This window comes from Chiloscyllium punctatum, chromosome 1, assembly GCF_047496795.1.
Source record: "Chiloscyllium punctatum isolate Juve2018m chromosome 1, sChiPun1.3, whole genome shotgun sequence".
In the NCBI taxonomy this organism is placed as follows: domain Eukaryota; kingdom Metazoa; phylum Chordata; class Chondrichthyes; order Orectolobiformes; family Hemiscylliidae; genus Chiloscyllium; species Chiloscyllium punctatum.
Window position 1 is genome coordinate 68,658,190 of NC_092739.1, and position 23,607 is coordinate 68,681,796.

The 23,607-nt window shown below is 37.7% G+C and overlaps 1 protein-coding gene across 6 annotated transcripts in view; it reads right to left on the reverse strand.

The window, feature by feature from the left end:
- The window catches only part of LOC140475997 (amyloid beta precursor protein binding family B member 2-like), a 268,491-nt gene that overhangs the window by 43,618 nt on the left and 201,266 nt on the right, over nucleotides 1-23,607 (reverse strand). For all 6 annotated transcript variants that reach the window (XM_072567920.1, XM_072567917.1, XM_072567911.1 and 3 more), the window contains 2 exons: nucleotides 16,510-16,656; nucleotides 15,829-15,956 (listed from right to left, as the gene is read on the reverse strand). In XM_072567920.1, the coding sequence (XP_072424021.1) occupies nucleotides 15,829-15,956; nucleotides 16,510-16,656 (275 nt within the window). The remainder of the gene's footprint in view (nucleotides 1-15,828; nucleotides 15,957-16,509; nucleotides 16,657-23,607) is intronic.

A 23,607-nucleotide genomic window follows, 5' to 3' on the forward strand; every position in this document is an offset into this window, starting at 1 on the left:
TTAAATAATAAAGTGGCTAAAACCTTTGTGACACAGTCTCTGCTTCTACAAACCACCAAAAATAATATCCAAGGAAACCCAATATCGAAATATCTTTTTTTTTAAAATAACCATTTTCCCAACATATTAGAAGTCAAATGTTATACTTGCTTTGCTCTTGGCCAGATCCTCCTTAAACTAAGCTCCTCTTGTCTTTTAATATTATTTCTTCATTTTTGTGTAACTAAAGATAACTGGCTTGATGCTGACTGCATCAATGAAGTTTAAGAATTTAACTTTGTATAATACAGACAAGCAAGTTTGTTTTAATATTTAGTTCACAGACAACTTGAACTGCCAGTTTATAAACAGAATATTTTTTAAACTTTGAAATAACTCTTAACATAGCTTTGTAAAATCCCTCCTCTGACAGACTCTTTGAAGAATGCAGCACTAAATCTTTATCAAATGAAAATCTATTTTTGTTCTCTGTTGGAGCTTTGTACAATAAAGTGGAAATTGTCATCCTGAAACTAAATTTAAAAATAAAAAAATTGCAGCACACTCTTCCAATACACAAAAATGTCTGTTTAGATCTTATTTACGGATAATTAGAGCAGTTAATCCAACCCTCAATCAGTATTCTTCCATACTACAAGCATCTGTACAAGGTTTAAAAGAGTTTGGCACACATTTTTCCATGTTTTTTAAATATTACACTCAATAAAGTGGATCTCAAGGTTCAAAAGTGAGGCTGGATGGAAATATGCTAGATGAAATCTATCAATAATGCTTTAAAAATGTCTTGACTGTGGTACATAACATTCTAAAATTAATTCTTTTAGCTTTTCTTACCAGCTCCATTTCAATGTATTACTTCAATCATACAAAAGCTATAAATAGTCTGGATTTTCTAACAGCCAGATAATCGTTTCTGAGATGTAGATGGAAGGTGCTTGTTGGGATCCTGTGGCATCTCCATCGTAGCAGACTCTGAAGGAATCGTCTGGAAAATTGAAGATTCCAATGGGCAATACCCTTTCACTAGGAACTTTCAAAGTATCCAATTTAAATAGTCAAATTTGGAGTTGACTCCTATGTCAGGACAGGATAGTCCATTAAATACCTAGTCTGTCTCCTAGGTATCTACTCAACTGAATCCCAACTTATTTCACACACCCTTAATTCCCAGGCCCTGACCTGATACCTCCCCATGTCATCGCCAATATCCAGGACCTGCCATCCTTGTCCTGCCGCTGGACTTGACTCACCTACCCATGCTGGACCCGACACTTTGGTCCTGCTGCCAGACTGGGTTCTGCCCTGCTCCAGAATAAGTGACTCCTCACTCTCGGCCATGCTCCAGACCTGACAGCTCTTTACCCTGCAGTTGCACCAGATCCCTTCCTCTATACTACTGGATCCATCCTGACACAAAACTTCCCCCAGCCCCTACCAGGACTGCCCAGACCCAATATCTACCATCCACCCTGACCTGCCTTAAAGACTCCATCGCTTATCTTGCTCCCTAGTCACCTTGTACCCTAGCATGCTACTTACCTGGTACACTACTCCTTACCAATGGCATTTTACCTACTTGGCACTCTAACTATATATTCATTTTATCTGTAATCCCGTTCTCCACTATTCTACAATATGATAGATGTGTCGGAATGGAAGCATTCATCTGCAATTCTGATTGGGAGATACAGAAGAAATGTGGAGTTCTTTCCCTGCATAATAAAAGGATCAGAGTGATAAATGATATAATTCCTCACAAAATCTGGCCTGTTTTGCTATCTATTAAGCAAGATCACCAGATTTCCACTTCTCTCTGCAAAGTGAATGTACTGAACTCGACATCAAGATCAACCCAATACCCATTGGAATCTGACCTTTTGCTTTTTGTACCCCTTTGATACTTAAGATGCTTCTCAACTTGTAACTGCCACCAGACCATCTAATTGTCATCTAAACCTTGAACCCCACCACCACAATCACATTAAGAAATATTATAACCCTGCCATAATTAAGTGTCAGTTTAGATGCCCTACTTTTAGAACCATTCAAAGTTTGTGGTTTCAGTAAGAATCATTGGAGGACTGTTCACAATTTTAAACTTGGAAGATTCTATTATTCAGATAGTAAATCTATAACAATACTAAATACTGCTTGCCATTTACATAAGAGTTTTTTTTGTTTCAGTGTGTTGTAACAAGCTGTTCGTTTTTTTGAACAAGATATGAAAAGAAGAGTTAGATTTGATAAAAACAAATGGTGGAGCAGACTTAACGGGTGAAACTGCCTACTTCTGCTCCTGGTTCATATGTTCTGACATTTCCCCATCAAAACTATATTGCTCTGCTTTTCTCACCAACAGCTTACAAATCATCTCCCAATCCCCACAAAATCCCACCCCCCACATCTGTCTAAAACTGAATTAAAAATTAAACAATCTGGCTCTTTTGCCCAAAGGGAATCTTCTCTTTCGTTACATTTGTTCATGGGTGGAGTTAAAGAATGCAATTTAAAACAAATGACCTGAAGCCTTGGATGAAATCGCAGAACAAAGGAATCCCACACAATCCAGTTGATATGTTGTTACTAATATCTCACAGTACAATTTCAAATCAAAAACTGTCTACAAAGAGCAGCAAAATCATACAAGAATTATGACTTGAAGTCATTACTGCCAGAGGCAAAGAAGCAAGCATTATCTAGGATTAAATTTTTATCAGCAGATACCTATACTTCATCAATCTTTCATTATGACCTCTCTCAAAAAATATTATTCGGTCAAAAATCGTTAGCAATATGTTGAAAAATAAAGCATTACGAACGTTTTAAATTTTTACACAATAACAGCTACATTGGTAATATTTTTAAGATGGAGTTTTCTGTAAAAATAAAATGTGATTTTACAGGTTTCTTTCTAACAACCTCGAACCTCAGAAAAACCTGGCACTATTCTACACTGACAATGTAGAATTTTATTCTGTTTATCCAAAGAACTACAGAGGTCACTACTGTACTATGTAGTACTCTGTACATAAAGTGATTCTGCAATTGGACAGCCCTTACTGAACAATACCAAATGTCTTAAGAAATACACTAACATTCAGTTTAAGGTCATCAGTCTGGCTTGCAATGTGGTTAACTTACACTTGCTAGAGGCTGCACATTTTCATTCCCAGGAACCTGTCTGCTTCATGAAAAAGAATAGAATCCGGACATTATGCCTTTTTAAAATTAGACTGAAGCATGGGAGACAATAATTCACTTGTGCATTCTCCACAGCAATGCCTTGACTAGACTTGATGTATCAATTCAATTTCCATCTTGCAATTTGTATTTTTGATTGGTAATACACTGTTAAGGTGAGACGTATCTGGTACAACATTCAGAGTTTTCTCATCCAACGAGCCAACCCCAAGGATCAAGGTTTCTTCCAATTAACCTGGATCTAATCTCTCAGTGAATTGTTATGAGGCTCTAGCTTACTTACAGCAATCTATATTTATATAATATAAACTAGAAATAAATCAAACGCAATACAACCAAGGAGCAGACAGAGGTAAATAGACGCAATACCAGTGACTGGTGCAAAGATACATGGGCAGGTAGAGGAGTTCTTTTATCCCAAGTGCAGGATCAATATCCCTTTTAAATATATCCTTCAACTACAAAAATCTACAGATTATTCTTACGCCAGTCTTAGCAGAATAATATTTCCTTTATATGATTGATGAGAGAATCAGACAAACCAATTCAGCCTTCGGTGTTCTCTACATCGAAAGGTTAGACATCATGTTCTATTTAAGATGTTTTGAATGGGACAAAAGCCATTGCTTAGTGAACAAAAAGGTTGTAACAATTACACAGAATCTACAGCTCAGAAACAATTCATTCATGTCAAGTGAGTTATGACAATTTTAAACAATACTCTCCCGACTATAAATGCCTCTAAACTGCCCCTTGTCACCTCATCAGCTACTCCTTCATGTACACCAAGCATCCCTTTAATTCCATTCTTCTCTTCACAGCTCCATGTGACATTGTTTCATATTCTCCACAGAAATCTAAATGGTTCTGACCTGCTGATAACCATTTCCCAAAGTTTTCACTGAGCATCCCCATCTGAATCTATTTTGGTGCTTTCCAAAGTGGAATGATCAGAAACAGTTGCCATTGACCCTACCTGAAGGTTGCGTTGCCAACCTTTCTTTCATCCAACTAAATTCGTCCAGACTAGTACTGCAAACTTCTTACTGGAGTCAGTTTCCTCAGGTGCTTAAAGGTTGTACCCTGTGCTCAATTTGGATGAATTCTTCATTTAACGTGTGTGATACAGTACATTATAATTATATGTTTAAGTTAAGAATTGATGGCAGTTTAAAATTTTGAAATCAATTCAAACTAGAAATTCGCTTTGAATGAGGTATTTTAGCAAATCTTCCAAAAACTATGATATCTGTCACTCTAAATGCATGTGTGTGTGTGTGTGGTAACAAGGACCAGTTACCATTTAGAGATAGATTCGACTGAAATGCTCCATTTAAGGTGGGTGGGAGTGAGTGGGGGAGAAAAGGGGAAGAGAATACCCCTTATTTGCTTATTCTTCAGCAGCAGGTCAAAAGCTGATTTCAATCCACTGACCTTTGAAACTAGTGCTGTACAATCAAATCCCTGATGATGAATCAGTCAAAATCTCTCATCCATCAATGAAAGAATACCACTACATGGCCTTTATGAACAACACTAGCCTACTAAATGGCAGTTTTGTCCTGGTTCATTTACCTTTCCCCAAAGGCAATTATGCCACCACAAACGCAAACCCAAACCCTAACCCTAACCAATCGAAGTCAGTTTCAATGGAACATGAAGTCAGATTTCTTCAAGAGTAGATTATGTACATAATACCTGAAGTGGATTACAACATGATCGGTTGGAATGAAATGCATTAGGGCAAAGTACATATTCTCAGCAACAAGACTGTGAACGGGAACTCCGACCAGTATAAACTCAGACAACTGAAGTGGGGGGTGGGAGAAAAAAGTTAAAGAGAAGCATGCGCAGCACATCTCCATCTGATCTACTTCACCAATATTTCCGCTGGAACATGTCTTAAAGTAAAGCAGCAGTCTTAAGGCTCAAAAAGCTTCACATTCACCCTCTTCGACAAAACCAAGTGTGTAATCACAACAAAATCAAAGATACCAAGATTGGTAAAGAAACTATCCTCACCACAATGCTGTTGTGGTTGCAGTGCAGAGTAAAAGCACACAATGTGGCTTTTATGGCATTGACATTAATTGGAGTGTGCCAACGTCTAATTCTTGTTAAGTTTGAGGTGGTGCGGAAGGTATGATTTCATGTAGAATACCTTTCTAACTCTTAACTGATTTTTTTTGGTTGATAGAAACCCGCCTTCCACGAAGCTGAAATTGCTTGCATTCCTGCAATGTTGTAAAGGACACACAAGGGCACACATTTCACAAACCCTTTCTGTATCTCAGAATACAGGGACATACTGAACTAAGGAAACACATGCAGTTATAAAGAGCACTATACAAACAAAGGCTTTTCAGAATGAAAAATAGCATTTAATTTTAGATGAACTCTTCAAATCAAGACTCAGGTTGTGCTAAAGATGACCCAACGTAATCCAAAAACAAAACAAATTTTCTGTGTAAAGGGAGACAATAACCCTTGCCTTCAGAGAACAGTAGGTCTGTGCCACACAAAGAATGAATGCTTACATACATTACAATCTACTTAGCTGATTCCACGGGACCAAAACATTTCTGTTTTTATATGTCTGATAAATAAACAAAGTAGAAATAATTTAGGGTTTGGTGTGGACTTGCTTGATATTATCTATTTGGTGGCAGCTGCAAGTGGCAAAGGCTTTGATAATTATGTTTTGAGCAGCCTTGAAAAAGGCAGTGATGCTACATCATAACTGATGACCAGGCAATGAATCATTCTGAAGTACCAGCAGTTTAAATTACAACACTGTATAATGGGAGCTTCTGAATGCCCAGAGGATTACATTTTCATATATATTGAAACCACTTTCCTATCCATTAACTGCAGAACAGCAGTGTTGACATTTTATCATTATACTTTAACTGTAACAAATATGTAAATACTAATAAAATTTATGAAACTTTTTTTGTAAAATTTGGCTTTTAACTCAGCATTGTTACTGGTACAATGTGGTTATGTTTATCCCATCTGTCCTACAGATATTTCTCAATGTTAACTAACAGATCCTACCAATTTTCACTTACAAATTTGCAGTACCATTGAGAGAGGTATGGGGGATAAAAAAGGACTGAGTAAGTAGGAAATCAGTACAGTTTTGATGCATGTTACAAGTGCCTGTTCTAGAAAGGAAATTTGAGCTTATTTTAAAAGAAAGGAAATAGGATGCAAGCTTTTGTCCAGAAAGTATTGCTTTCCCATTTTTCCCCCCCAATGGAACAGGAGTGTTGGCTGTGATCATCTCCTATCTATACTGCACAATAATGTGCACAAATTGTGATAAGGATAACAGTTAAGGAAGCATGCACCAGCAAAATAATGAAGTTTGTGTCAGTAGCTTTTGCTGGTAACTTTGGATGTTAAAGGTTTTTCTTAATCTGTTTCTGTCATGGTTCAGTGATAACAGTCACATTTTTGAGTTAAAAAGTGTTGGAACAAGCTGCATTCTACAGACTTCAGCACACAGTCTGGGCTGACAGTTCTGTGCATTACTGAGAGAGTGGTGTCGGAAAAGGTACAGGGAGCATTGGATTGCGTTAGCAAAGTTTTGCCACATTGGCTAATAAATTAGGTTGTATTGTTGTTATAGAAGGGACAAATCACACTCTACGAATACTGTATGAAACATCCATTGCACGATCACAAAGAAGATATTGCCTTAAGATATATTGGGGTTGGAAGTGCTCACTGTTGGATACCATATTAAACCAAGATCCATCTAACCTAGCTGTATTGAATAAAAGATCTTTTATACCAAGTCAGAGACTTCTTCCAGATTCATCCATTTAACGCTCAAACAGATGACATTAATTCCAATCCCTGAATGATTTGTGGGCAATACAAGTTAAATGGGTAAACATGGCAAGATTAAAATGAAATTCTTGATAAAAGTATTGAGAAAAACATTATGATCTTCTACCCAAGATTTGAATGGCATTCAGGAATCTCACTAGTGAGCACTGAGAAGCTCATTTGCATGTATTATCATCCTGTTATTACCTACTCTCACCTAATTGCTGTACAGTTTGCTATTATTTTCTAGAATCCCTACAGTGTGGGATGAAGGTTCCCCACAGTAGGCTATTGCACAAAATACGGAGGCATGGGATTGAGGGTGATTTAGCGGTTTGGATCAGAAATTGGCTAGCTATAAGACGACAGAGGGTGGTGGTTGATGGGAAATATTCATCCTGGAGTTCAGTTCAGAGAGTAGGTGTGGACTTGATGGACCGAATGATCTGCTTCCACATTGTAAGGATTCTATGATTAAACTAAAGCCTTGAGCTGGGACTACATTTTTTCTGGATCTGGACAGCTGAACAGATAATTATAAACATTTAATAAACTGGATGCAATGTGATCATTCTCTAACAGCAGACACTTAAAATGTTCTGATTTTCATAAAAACTATACATTTTTATTGATTCCCTTGAGAGTAGAGCTTCCAAAGCAACTGACAAAGATGTGTTTTTTGATTAGCCTAGGCAAAAAGTGTTGGACAATAGCTACGCAACTGAAGGTCTTACTTCCAAAAACTTCCATTACAACTGTGTTGTTATAAAATATTCATCTTCAATGTTTTTTTAAAGAGATGGCAGTAGTTGTATTTCTCAAGTCTTCCACCTCATTGCCACTGCTTTTAGCCTGAATACCAGAAACACTACAGTGTTGGTGCCTATGAACATACACTAATATAATGACTTGAATCCAACCTTAGTTTCTGCATTTCAAAATGGACACAGAAAAGGTGAGGTACTCAACTAAAATGAAATACTCTATAGACCCTATTAGTAATCACAAGCAGAGTCCCACCTATGGCGTCAAATCCTTTGTTTTCATGTACCTTGAGTTACCTTGTTGGGAGAAGGGTTGGTGGGAATAGTCTGGAGTGTCTTTTTCACAACTGATCTTTCCACATTTAAAAATTAGACATGCTAGTATACAGCCTCGGACAAGTGTTTCCTGCTGAAATCAGGACCAAGACCAGTGGGGTAACTCTTCCAAAGAGCTAGTACATGCACATCGAGCCACATGTGTCCCCGCACCCATTATATTGTGAGATTTTATAATAGAGCACTAACTTACTTACACTCACCCATCACCTCCATTAGCCTCTGCATTTAGGTTTTGATGATTCCCTGTATTTAATTCTATCCAATTGAAAATTCTTGCCCTCACTCTCAGATTGCTCCTTCATTTTATCAAACAGTGGATAAAATGTTAGATGATAAAATAGGCCTTGATAGATGAAAGGCCTATTGTGCTCCTATTTCTTAAGGTCTTATAAATTTGGATTAGATCCTAATGAGAAATGCTTTCGAAAAAGGCTCACACAGTCTTCAGTATTTCACTTGGTGCAAGTACATAACTGAAGTATTTGTTCATTTTAAACCTATTTTTAAAAAGTAGCATGAAAATAGGGCTTACAGTTTTGTATCACATCCTGCTGTACACTTAGAGAATGGTCATTTTACAAAAGGATGAATGAACCTAGGTGACTGGAAGTATTGGTTTGTAAACATGAATACCTGCGAACTCAAACAATTTACTTATTCTGGTAGTGTCTCCAATGGGCCAAGTGAGACTGAGTACAATTATCATAGGATGTGGATCAAAGATATCCAATAAATATAATGAATACTTTATAGAATGGTATAACAATTCCAGGTTTGGTAAAGAATGAGTACTCTTGTGTGAAAATCAAGAAACTAAATCAGTTGTGAGTCCCAAATCATTTCAGTCTGAGAAACCTGGACTTTGTGGAGGAGGGGTTTATGATAATGATGTAAATGATAATAACCATGCAAATAATTAAAAACAAATTACTGGAATTACCATAAATCAAGTGGGAGAGAACCAGAGGTGGGAGGTAGGGTGAGGTATAATGGAATATGCAAATGATGACCTTACTCTGACATCAGCAGAGCAGAAGAGATCAGACTAGAAAGAAACATGTAAAGAGAGGCCTAGACTACAAAGCTGTACTCACTAACCTGTAGTGTATAGATTTAAAGGTGCAAATGTCAGCCCTTCATGCAAGCATTTAGAGTCGTAGGAGTCATAGAGACATACAGCATGGAAACAGACCCTTCGGTCCAACCCGTCCATGCCGACCAGACATCCCAACCCAATCTAGTCCCACCTGCCAGCACCCGGCCCATATCCCTCCAAACTCTTCCTATTCATATACCCATCCATATGCCTTTTAAATGTTGCAATTGTACCAGCCTCCACCACTTCCTCTGGCAGCTCATTCCATACACGTACCACCCTGTGTGTGAAAACGTTGCCCCTTAGGTCTCTTTTATATCTTTCCCCTCTCACCCTAAATGCATGCCCTCTAGTTCTGGACTCTGTGACCCCAGGGAAAAGACTTTGCCTATTTATCCTATCCATGCCCCTCATAATTTTGTAAACCTCTATAAAGTCACCCCTCAGCCTCCGACGCTCCAGGGAAAACAGCTCCAGCCTGTTCAGCCTCTCCCTGTAGCTCAAATTCTCCAACCCTGGCCGCATCCTTGTAAATCTTTTCTGAACCCTTTTAAGTTTCACAACATCTTTCTGATAGGAAGGAAACCAGAATTGACATGCCATATTCCAACAGTGGCCTAACCAATGACCTGTACAGCCATAATATGGCCTCCCAACTCCTGTACTCTATACTCTGACCAATAAAGGAAAGCATACAAAATGCCTTCTTCACTATCCTATCTGCCTGTGACTCCACTTTCAAGGAGCTTTGAACCGGCACTCCAAGGTCTGTTTGTTCAGAAACAATCCCGAGGATCTTACCATTAAGTGTATAAGTCCTGCTAAGATTTGCCTTCCCAAATTGCAGCACCTGGCATTTATCTGAATTAAACTCCGTCTGCCACTTCTCAGCCCATTGGCCCATCTGGTCCAGATCCTGTTGTAATCGGAGGTAACCCTCTTCGCTGTCCACTACACCTCCAATTTTGGTAGCATCTGCAAACTTACTAACTGTACCTCTTATGCTTGCATCCAAATCATTTATGTAAATGACAAAACGTAGAGGGCCCAGCACCGATCCTTGTGGCATTCCACTGGTCACAGGCCTCCAGTCCGAAAGACAACCCTCCACCACCACCCTCTGTCTTGTACCTTTGAGCCAGTTCTGTATCCAAATGGATAGTTCTCCCTATATTCCATGAGATCTAACCTTGCTAATCAATCTCCCATGGGGAACCTTGTCAAACGCCTTACTGAAGTCTATATAGATCACATCTACTGCTCTACCCTCATCAATCCTCTTTGTTACTCCCTCAAAAAACTCAATCACTCTCTCTAAGTTTGTGAGACATAATTTCCCATGCACAAAACCATGTTGACTATCCCTAATCAGTCCCTGCCTTTCCAAACACATGTACATCCTGTCCCTCAGGGTTCCCTCCAACAACTTGCTCACCACCGACGTCAGGCTCACTGGTCTATAGTTCCCTGGCTAGTCCTTACCACCCTTCTAAAACAGTGGCACCACGTTAGCCAACCTTCGGCACCTCACCTGCGATTATCGATGATACAAATATCTCAGCAAGAGGCCCAGTAATCACTTCCCTACCTTCCCTCAGAGTTCCAGGGTACGCCTGATCAGGTCCTGGGGATTTATCCACCTTTACCTGTTTCAAGACATCCAGCACTTCCTCCTCTGTAATATGGACATTTTTTCAAGATGTCACCATCTATTTCCCTATAGTCTATATCTTCCATATCCTTTTCCACAGTAAATACTGATGCAAAATATTCATTTAGTATCTCCCCCATTTTCTGTGGCTCCAGAAAGGCCACCTTGCTGATCTTTGAGAGGCCCTATTCTCTCCCTAGTTACCCTTTTATCCTTAATGCATTTGTAAAAACTCTTTGTATTCTCCTTAATTCTATTTGCTAAAACTATCGCATGTCTCCTTTTTGCCCTCCTCATTTCCCTCTTAAGTATACTCCTACTTCCTTTATACTCTTCTAAGGATTCACTCGATATATCTTGTCTATACCTTACATATACTTCCTTCTTTTTCTTAACCAAACCCTCAATTTCTTCAGTCATCCAGCATTCCCTATACTTACCAGCCTTCCCTTTCACCCTAACAGGAATATAATTTCTCTGGATTCTCTTTATCTCATTTCTGAAGGCTTCCCATTTTCCAGCCGTCCCTTTCCCTGCGAACATCTGCCCCCAATCAGCTTTCGAAAGTTCTTGCCTAATACCATCAAAATTGGCCTTTCTCCAAATTAGAACTTCAACTTTTAGATCTGGTCTATCCTTTTCCATCATTATTTAAAATCTAATAGAATTATCGTCGCTGGCCCCAAAGTGCTCCCCCACTGACACCTCAGTCACCTGCCCTGCCTTATTTCCCAAGAGTAGGTCAAGTTTTGCACTTTCTGTAGTAGGTACATCCATATACTGAATCAGAAAACTGTCTTGTACACACTTAACAAATTCCTCTCCATCTAAACCTTTAACACTATGGCAGTGCCATTCTATGTTTGGAAAGTTAAAATCCCCTACTATAACCACCCTATTATTCTTACAGATAGCTGAGATCTCCTTATAAGTTTGTTTCTCAATTTCCCTCTGACTATTGGGGGGTCTATAATACAATTCCAATAAGGTGATCATCCCTTTCTTATTTCTCAGTTCCACCCAAATAACTTCCCTGGATGTATTTCTGGGAATATCCTCCCTCAGCACAGCTGTAATGCTATCCCTTATCAAAAATGCCACTCCCCTCCTCTCTTGCCTCCCTTTCTATCTTTCCTGTAGCATTTGTCTCCAGGAACATTAAGCTGCCAGTCATGTCCATCCCTGAGCCATGTTTCCATAATTGCTATGTCTGTTCCAACTTCAGAAAAATAAAATTCATATCTTTATGATGATCTTAATTTAAAAATAACTTCCAGATTAAGAGTGACCAGTATATCTAGATTCACAGCAAATCTAATACCAATTTATTGCATAATTGAAAAGCATCTGCCTATTAGGTTCCCCATGCTATATGTTATATATTTAACAGTATTATCTGTTATACCAAAACAAACGAATCTGCACAAAAGAATTTTATTTTGCATAATTCCTACATATCAGGTACCAAGGGAGTCAAATTAATGTTCCCCACCTACAAATATCCTTTTATATTGGAGACATATTTAAGAATGGTTCAATTATTCAGGGTTACTGGAGTTATTTCAGGCATCACTAATATCCTTAGAATATGTTTGATCTCCAGTGGCAGATTTGACAGCAAGACAAAATGTTGATCTGCACGCTTGCTAATCTAGCTGCTGAGATAAACTATACACTGTGAGAGAAAAAAATTTCATCATGCCACAGGAGGGGAACTGATAAAAGCTTTTTGATGTTATACTTAAGGCACTCCTCGGTCAACATTGCACTCTTTATATATCACACCTCAATGTGCTTCATTAAACTGGCATTTGCTCCCCAGGAAAGCAAACATCACAGGATAATGGAATTTGGCTTTCAAATTTCAATGAAGAAAACATTTCAGTTCTTTATATTTGCCATGTCTACTTACAATCAGGGGATAAAGCAAGCCTTACTGTTTTAAGTGCAGCACTCCTTCGAAGGGATAACTGACACAAGTATTTCCTCTTAGTCCTCTCCTATCGCTCTGCAGCCTCTTAGTTGCAACATCCAAAAACATACAAGTTTCCATAAGTTTTCTGACAAAATCTGGCTCTAGTGCACTATCTTTTCTAAATCATCTCCGATTTGACATATTACTGGCCCGACATCCAGTTCTAGAAGGACACATTTCCTCTAACTAAACACTTTATCTTCAGCTCTTCCCACCAAGTTTACTCCTTAGCCACTATCCAAAGCTGAACCACACTTTACAACCTTAGCCTTCTATTTGATGCTAAATGAGTTTCCAATCACATCCCTGTGTCATTATTCAGACTGCCTACTCTACTTTCACCTCCAAAACATCACCCTATTCTACCTATTTCTAAGCTCACTGCTGTTAAAATCCTGAAGTGCATTTTCACCTCCAGACTTGTCTATTCGACTACTTTTCACTTGCCATAAACTTGAAGCAAACTAAACTCTCAACTAATTCAGTCCACTAATCACCCTGTCACATTGGCCTGCAGTCAGACAGTGCTTAAACGTTAAAATTCTCATTATTTCAAATCCCTGCATGGCCTCAGTTCTCTGCATTTCTGTAACCTCTTTTTGCCCTACAATCCTCAGAAATCTGCATTCCTCCAATGCCGGGTTGTTGTACATTCCCAATACATTCCATTTTATGTCTGGTAGCCAAGCTTTCAGCTGTTTCAATTTTCAGCTTTGGAGTTCACCTGTTATTGTCTCTCTATTCAATTGTATTGCACAAGGAGGCTATTTGACTCGAAAGATTTGAAACATAGAAACACAGAAAACTGGAGTATGAGTAGGCCATTCAACCCTCTAAGCCTGTTCCACCATTCAATATGATCGCGGCTGACCATCCAACTCTTTGCCCCTTGTGTCCTTTTTCATTTCTCCTCTGTCACTTTTATATTCAACCCAATACAGCATTGGAATAATTTGGATTTATAATGGATCACATTTTGCCTTGCGTACGTTCAAAGATAGACAAATTTTTCATAAGACTAGAACAAGCAGCTAGGTCCAGGAGATGACTATCATTCAAGGATATTCTTTCACACACAGATTGAATCGAACATGATCATGTGGTTGTTAAATACTTGGACCCCAGACGACAAGTGAATGTCAGCTTATCAGAATTCTGTGCAATTATACCTACACTTATACTCTCCAAACAAATCAGCTGGTCTTGCGCTACCAGTGGAGACCAGGAGACTGACTGATAATCCCAACTGGCCTCTGTTAATAGGCACCTAATACTTGGATGAGCTATGTGCTTTGTGCAGGTGAGTAGCCCTGCTGCCCAGTGACCCTACATCTTCAGAAAGAGCCCCGGAATGGGATGGAGCTTGGTAGCTGGTTCTGGGCTGGTGGTGTTATCCTGCCCACCTCTAATCTCAAAAGACATAGAAATCAAGCCCTAAGATTTACATCATCTACATACTGTATTTGCAAGTTCAATCAAGACAAAATTACAACTGATTCAGTCAGCTGCCGTGCTACACATCAAACTCTTAGCTTTTGGTTCTTAAAATGATATATTATTCCCTGTTGGAAATATGCTGAATCACTGTGTTAATGTGTCATTTGCTCCAGGAGTTAACAGAACTCAAAATTAATCTCAGCAAATAGCTCTAGTCCATGTATAATGTGCTTTCAGTATTATAGTTTTGATCTTCATTAGTGACAGGAGAACATTATGTGCATCCAAATCTGATCTCCAGTGAAAACACTGTGTAATTAGAATTCATTAACCATATACAAGCATACAAGAGACTCAATGTGTATTTACGTGGTGCCTTCAACATTGTTTTGCATCTCAGGGGTTTCAGAGGAGCTTTAAAAAGCAAACTATGGACAGCCACATAGGCCAACATTAGGGTAGACGGTCAATTTTTTTAGTCAAAATGGCAAATTTTAAGGAGGGCCTTAGAAGAGGAAGAACAATCACAGAAGTTTATCCAGTGCTGGATGTCAGACTGGCAGTGAAGTAGAGGTGGGTGTTGTCAACTCCACTGCATACCTGTCATTCTCCAGATGGCTGCAGCTGCAGGGATGCTCAAGGCACAATTAAGGCGAAAACAGTTTGACAGAGTTGTGCTTTTGTGCCACTATGACAGCAATATGTACAGTTAAAGGAATACACTGCAGAAACTCACCAAGGTTATATAAACAGCAACAACCTCCCCCGCAACCTCCAGCATGACGATGACTATGAGCTGCAATGTTGTGCACCAGCTGCTTTTAACTTATATTCCAATATCTTTGTTGAATCAGTTTCTCAGAAATATCACTTGGTAGCACAGAAATTGAATATATAAAAGACTGATAAAAAACATTGTTGAAACCTCTCACCTTGCTCTCATCAGGACAATTCTCAAGAAATACCAATGTCAAGGGAAAGCAATCATTTTGTACTGTATAAAAACATTTGTTGGCAACATTTGGTCTCAAGAATATAGTTAAAATAAAAAGCTGTTAGTGACAAATCCACTCAGTTTGGCCTAACTAAGAATCGTAGCTTTATTCTATCCTGCTCAAAGATGCACTAAAATGGCTCAGTAAACAGGAAAACAAGCCCATTCTTGTATGTGGATAAACCTCTCAGCTTCTCTTTTATAATCAAGATTATAGGCACCATTATCCAAATGACAATTGTTTTTAGGCATTTTCCAAACAATAATATGGAACACAGCAATTCATTACAGAAAGTTTAAGAATCCTAAGAGATATCATAGGAATTGATCAACTCACTAAACCACAATAAGAGAGTTTAACACTGGCCTAAAATTCTTCTAATCTAAACTGCTAAACCAGAATTCAACACAGTCACAATGATTTAAGTTTAAAATCTTTTGTCACTGAAGTGTAGCTCAATAGCTTCGTATTAAAACTGAGAAAAATATAATTGAACCCAGCAACTCATTAAATCTCTAAAACTGAGCACTTACCGCCCATTGTCTCGACCTACACCCCACACACGAATGCTGACAATTGGTTGAGAATGAAGAACAGTACGATCCATGGGGTCAATTAGGTTCAACATATTATTTTCTAGTATGAGGTACATGTCTTTACCCTGAAATTCAACAATAATATAAATTATTTAAGACTGCTTGCCATTTCTCAGATTGTTCAACTTCATCATGCTACTAATAAAACATCAGACCTGCTTTATTGACATATGGCAATTATAATTGAGAGGATATTGGAAACTCTTTATATAATGCATGTGCTTGTACATTTTCCTTTTCTTGAGGTTCTTGTGCATCTACCTAAACTCTATCCTACTACTCACACCACACAGGTCCATGCTCATGAATTTCCACCACAAGCCTTTCTGGATGTCTATTATCCTCTTCTCTTTTCAGAGGTTCCTTAAAACCCACCATGTTGAGGCATTTGGTCAGCACTCCTTACATGTCCTTTATTGGTTCACTCCTTTTTGTCACCAACAGCTCAGTGAGGTACTTGAAATGTTTTCCCATTTCGTTCTCAACACAATAGAAACTTGTTGGTATAAATTAGATCCAAGTTTGGTGGGAAATGAAGTAGGTTTCTTTGTCCATAACAATATTTAAATTTGCTGTAACCAGAAACTAAAACAATTATTTAGTTTTAATATCTCTTACCTCTCCCCAAATTCCAACTGTGTCCCTGATGTCATTTTTACAATAGGAGAGCTGCCGGATGCAGTTATTCACAGCAACACTGCTTTTTCCAGGTGCTAGGTCTTCCTCTGCCATTTCTACCCAACCCAGGGAACGTACAGCAAAACACTGCAATTGGAAATGAATATACAATACATCAATACAACAACGGAAAATGTCCAATAATACAATTAAAATTTAGTGCATCTCAACAAATAGGTACTGTTTAATTTGACTTTTTACAAGATAAATAAATTAGTTTTATCAAGTACAATACACTGATATTATAGACTTCAGAACTTTAAAAGCTGTTTATGGACTGAATAAATCAATGATAAATTGTTATACGTGAATTGAAAGAAGTAGCAATAACTGTCTAGAATAACCTGTTCGTTCAGAAGAAAAATACAAAAGAAACTGTTATAAAAAAGAGTGCAGCAACTGAGGAGAAGCTACAAAATTAACATAAACAAACTGCTTCCTGGGAGTGAAGGGTAACACTTACTTAATATTCTGCTGCCTCATGACAAATGGGCATTTAGACCTGCCTTCAGAAATTACGTTCTGAAGTAAAGGGGTTAATTGCAGGAAAATACTGTTTTAAACAGACAGCTCACTCTGAATGTAACAAGGAATAAAGCAGCTATTTTTGATAACAGGGCAAGCTGCTGACTTGAAGTCCCTGAAAGTGTAATCAATGTTGGGGATGAAAGAATCTAAAAGATATCAATAATGCCACATTGCTAACTTGAAAGAGAGAAAATTGCATAAGAATCCAACACAAGAACAACTCAACAACAAAACTTAGAAGAACAACAATGTAGAAGGATGTACCCTGTAAACTTCCAGAGAGAGACTATATTGGTTGATTTGGATTAATTAGGTAACATCTAAGTTGCGTCGCAAGCTTATAGTTGCTAACTTGACATGTCTTAAGAAAGTTTAAATTACTGTTCAGTACGATTATGAGATTTCTTAATAAGTATCTTGTTCTGGATAAATCACCGCAACACCACGGTTAAAAACTTCCTTATATCAGCCGTGCCACCAAACTGGTTCAGATTTGCATCATATTGGAAGACACAGTCAATAAAGGTCATTCAGAGCTATTAATACATTCTTAAATGCCTCATTGCTCAAAGAAAAAGTATCAGTTGTAACAAGACAAATAATGAGAGGCACAGGAGTCATTGAGGACCGATAGATTGAAACTTTAACATTTTAGAGCTAGACAAAATTACTGTTCACCAGTTTGAGAATAGAACATTCCTTAGAGCTCCATGTGAAATCTGTCGGTAATAGAATCAATTTAACAAACTGACTGTACAGTCCCAACAAGTAAAACAATAGCACATCGCACATAATGTATGATTCCCCATTTCAAAAGAAACTGTTGGGGCAGAATGCCCTTTGGCTGGTTAGTCATTCCAGTCAGTGCAGAGACAAGTGTGACCGGCAAGTACAACCAGCACTCTTGAGCATCAGGATTATTCCCTTTCTTGATAAAATTGTATTTATAACCCTGAGCTAAATAATAAGTTATTTCAACGATACTACTGGTGGAATGAAATTAGAAATTCTTTTGGGAGCAAGTCTTATGCAAGGCAAATTACTCTGTTTTTACAATTAACTATTGAAGACAAATTTCACTATTTATTGCAAAACATCTCGCTATTGATCTGCCAGTTTTTTCAACTTTGTCTGCTAACTATTAAGTATAGTCTTGGAAATACAATTTTAGATGATTGGTAGGTGTGAAAGGAGATACTTTGAGTGCATGTCCTTTGTCACAACTATTCTAAATGGTTACACTTCTGTAACAATAGTGCTGTAAAAGACCCAACTAATTTGTTTCAAAACGGGAAAGATATTGCTCCAGTCAAAGCTTGGCTCATGATACAGAACCAATGGCATTGGTCTAAGATTCCAAAATACTCATGCAGTTCACAATGAATTATTTTTAATTTTAATGGAAATAGTAACTTTTTAAACTAGCACCTTCAATAATTTAGGAGCATGAATAAATCCATTCAATGTTAATAAAGAAAGGTAAAATATGAACATTACAAAAAAGAAAGTTCTTCAAAGTTGACTCCAAGAATTGAACATGCTGTTAAGAAACATGCACTTCAGTGGAATGCAAAAGAACCCTTTGTGTCAGGATGAAATCAAGACTTTTATCAAATTCTGCTCTTTTTGGGCAGTTTGTTCAATCTTTCCTCCACAGAAAGAAAACTACTGTGCTAGTCTTCTAATACATTTAAATATGACAATATAACTATGTATCTAAATATCACAGAATGATTACAGCAGATGATTGTCATGTTTATGCTGGCTCTCCAAAGGTGCATCTCTAAAAATATTTTTGTAAAGTTCTTTTATCATATGACACGATGCCACAGAATGGGTTTATATTCAAGACAGAAGTGGTCAAGGAGAAGCCAAAATCAAGAACTCTCTTTAGGCTTGGACTTTGATTATTTTATATATTAATGCCAAATGTTGCTATATACAGCAATCAAAGCTATACCAAATTCTGATCTTAGAGTTGTAATCTTCACGTGTTCATCATGACCATGTGCTCCTAAGACTCTTTTTCCATTCTCGACTGTAACCTAGTTTATAGTTTCGTCCAGCTTTAACACTATCTATGCATGCTCAATGATGTGTAGCTGTGTGACATTGTTACAAGGTTACACCAAGGTCTTGAAGAACTTGCATAACAGATTTGGACTGAAATACGAAGGGAGTTTTGTCAGAGGTACAATTCCTAAAAAGATCATTGACACCTTAGGGTGCCAAGAAATTATATAAAAGAAACTATGTATAAATAACTGAAGTTTGTTGAGGTTCTACAGAACTAATTTACACTGTCTCACAGAATGTGAAACAATATGAGTATTTAGAAAGTTAAATATGTGAAGAATTCAACAGAATATGATCATTTTTCCTCAGCCTGCAATTTCAGACATAACTAGAGCACTAATAGGGGAGAAAGAAAACACATATTCTTTGCAGGAATTTCTAAACAATTGTAACAGATATTGGTCCAGAATAGATTAGTGAACTATTTTTGATTATAGCAGAGCACTACATGGTTATGTAGAATAGAATTAGTATTTGATTACATATGAATTATATTGAGCCAGTTGATCTGTTAAGTCAAAATGGTGGAAAAAAACCTGCAACAATAGGCAGGCGTTTTAATCACCATTACGCATTAAAAAAAAGGACAGAATTTTTTAAAAATGCGTATTAGTGATTCATTCACATGTCCAGCTTGAGTTTTGGAAATTATGAAGAGGTTTCAAAGAGTCAAGATAATCCCCTTGCTAACACACACAGTGCCTCCACTGCTCTTGTGGCCTGTGTATTTAAAAGGCTAGACCAATTATGTTTCTGGGCAACAGAGACCCATAAGACAGTGATAGTAGGGAGGTCAGCAATGGCATTGTTGTTGAAGGCCAGGGAAGAAAGCTCAGTTTTATTTTATTCAAGATGTTGATTTCTTGACTTCTATGGTAGAAATGTTACCTAGGTGCGAAGGAATATCTGAGTCTGTGGCGATTGGCCTCGAACAACCACTTCTTTTCGACTCCACATTCGTTGGTACTAAGCATCATACTGGTACTGGAATGGATTGGCTAGTGAAGAAATGCTCAGGTAGTTGCAGACTTCCAAAGTTTAGTTGTGTCTAATGCATTCAGTCCGCAAAGAGACTAAGAGCTGGGGAAACTGCCATATTCTTATTTAAATACAAGCAAAAAAGTGCTTTTGTTACAAATTTGAGTCTCAAAAAAGTCTCCCATATATCTACATTCTGACTTTAGTGTCTTACCAAAGCTGAGAATACATTGTTGTAATATTGAAGTTGCTGCTAAAGATAAAGGGAACTGAAGGGAATAGCTGGAAGAATCAATATGGAACTAAAAGGATTCACTGCAGATATTGCTACTTCAAAAATACGTTAAAACCAAACATCACAGGTGGTATAAAATAGCTGAGAGGTTGCAATTGCACAATACTGCCATCAAGTGGTCATGATTTGGAGATGCCGGTGTTGGACTGGGTTGTACAAAGTTAAAGATCACACAACACCAGGTTATAGTCCAACAGGTTTAATTGGAAGTACACTAGCTTTCGGAGCGACGCTCCTTCATCAGGTGATAGTGGAGGGCTCAATCGTAACACAGAATTTATAGCAAAAATTTGCAGTGTGATGTAACTGAAATTATATATTGAAAAATTGATTATCTGTTAAGCCTTTCATCTGTTATGATACAGTGATAGTTTCACTTCTTTCATGTGTAAATCATAAAAGGTTTTGTGATTTACACATGAAAGAAGTGAAACTATCACTGTATTCTAACAGATGAAAGGCTTAACAGACAGTCAATTTTTCAATACATAATTTCAGTTACATCACACTGCAAATTTTTGCTATAAATTCTGTGTTACGATCGAGCCCTCCACTATCACCTGATGAAGGAGCGTCACTCCGAAAGCTAGTGTGCTTCCAATTAAACCTGTTGGACTATAATCTGGTGTTGTGTGATTTTTAACTTAGCCATCAAGTGGGTATTTGTCAAAACTAGTGGGCCAGAGTTTGTTGTAAGAGAGTAAGTCATTGAGAATGCTACGAGTTTTCCTTCGCATCAGCAGCAGCTGAAATTCCAGGCCTGTCATAGCACACCAAGGGAAATAGAGCAGTTGGGGCCTCCGATAGAACATCTTCTCAACTTGTGGGAACTAAGGACTGGGGACTAAATACAGGAAGGATAGAGAAGACGATGACTTAAAGAAAATTAATTCCATGTCAAATCAGTAATTGAAAGAGAAGCAAATAAACTAAAACAAGGGATGAAAAGACTGCATAAAGAGGAGAGAAAGGAAAAGGGAAAACATTTTAAAATTTACCGTCTCAAAAAATTCAAAACCTGATAGGATGGGGTTCCACGCTCTTTAGCGTCAGAGGTTGATTGGCAGCAATTTTCAATTTGTTAAAAGGTTCTTGTGCTCATAGCTACCCTCAATATTTGTGGCTGGTTTCATTCATACCTACCATACAAATACAGCAGCTATAAATACAGCAGCTTCATGCCATCCAATGCATGCAAAGCTGAGGCAGACAACAAATGGCATTCTGCAAAGTTGGATCTTTGCAAAAGGTGGAGTAGGCCAACTTGGAGAGATCCCTTTCAGCATTCACATCTAAGTTTGCATCTTCTCCTCACTTCGAGTTACTGTATCAGTTACACTCAATTAACAGCTAGCCCAATAGTCTGGTTGTTCCTTTCACAGCAATTTCTCACTCAATATTTAACAAAGAGATGGTGATATGTCTGTCCACAAACTACAAAATTTAATTTACAGCTTTATTCAATATTGTCAAGTTTGGCCATTTCAGGGATCAGCATTCCCATATTATATCAGTTCATAATCACTAGCTTAACATCACATCTCCTGATCTTTCAATTATGGATCTCTTAGCAAAGCAAACTTCCATTTCAAGTAAATTCATAGAATAAAGTGAAAGCTACAAATAGGGCTCGATGTTTCACTGAATAGAACTCACAAGGCCAATTTGTAACATACTACATTTACAAATAGGCAGGCTGTTTTCATTTAGCCCATTTTTCTGTAAAGCAGGGATACATTTTTGCTTGAAGTGGCTGCCAGTGTAGTCCAGGAGTACAGTTGATGTTTAAGGTACATAGTCATTTAGTGAACAGCAGTTTTCCTTGCCTCATTAGTTCTCAAGTTACTTTGTAATAGAAGCAGTGATCGAGTATACTCTCCAATTCCATTGCACAAGTATACTTGGTCCGAGTTTGAGTTTTAGAGTCAGAGTCATACAGCATGGAAGCAGACTCTTAGGTCCAACTTGTCCAGGCTTCCCATAAATGAAAAGTTAGAGGAGACATTATCAAATACAAACAATTTGACCTTGCAACAAAGACAGTGACAACTTTATTTAAGAGGAACATTAAAATACATGTTTCAATAATACAAAGTTAATATAAATTTTGAACACAAAGAGAGAAGAGATATATGCCACTACATACGACTTTAAGTTAGTTAGTTTATCTTCAAGGTAGGATCACCTTGACAATGCCTAAATATTTGATAAAATCTACTCTTAAGGTCTTGAATTCCAGACTAAGCCAACTTTCTCAATTCATTTGCTGAAAAAGCATAATCAGTCACTAATTCAGCTGGTAGCTGACATCTAAAATAAAGATTCTGTACTTTTAGGAGAATAGCTACCGTTTTACTATTTAATGGGCAGAGGTCACACTTTGCTGAGATTAATAGAAATCTACAGTCAGCTGAGTCAAGATGAAATTCAGATCTTCAGTCAGGTATCGGAATTTATTTTCTTTAAGGAATTAATTTGATTGTTTACACATTTTGAAATAATTTGCTAATTATTCTATCAGTTTTTGTCCATTATATATACATGCTTACTCAGGTAAGATTAAGAGATCCGAATGGAGACAGAACCTGTGTTATTGATGCAACAAATTGCTCTGTCTGATTGACACTTGTATACAGTTGACAAACAGAAACTTGTTTCAAAGAGGATTTCTGAATGAGTGCTTTCTCCTCTCAGCATTTCAGGATTTGCAATTGTCACAATGTGACAGTGGTCACAGCTGCCACATAGAGGACAAACCCTACTTCACCAGCTACAGGGAGTCACCTGCTCCAACCCAGCTTTTCCATACCCTGCTGACTCTGTCAGCTGACAGGCTGATCACCAACAGGAAATGTCTGGTCCATCCACCTCTGATCTCTCCACCTTTGCAAATCAGATTCCATAGGCTGTATTTAGTTATATTTTTACACAATTCTTTTGGGAGTACTAAAATTAGATGTAAAGTCAATTATTGGTTTGGCGCCATTCTTCATTTTCATAATAGCAAGCATATACAAAAGGATCAGAAGGGGAGATTATTGCTCGTACATAAACAATGCCTGTTCTGCTCTCTCCATCTTTTGCAATGAATGTGAGAAGGAGCAAGTACAAAAATATTTGGTACATATTTTTTAAAAATAACAAAAATTAATCAATAGTGG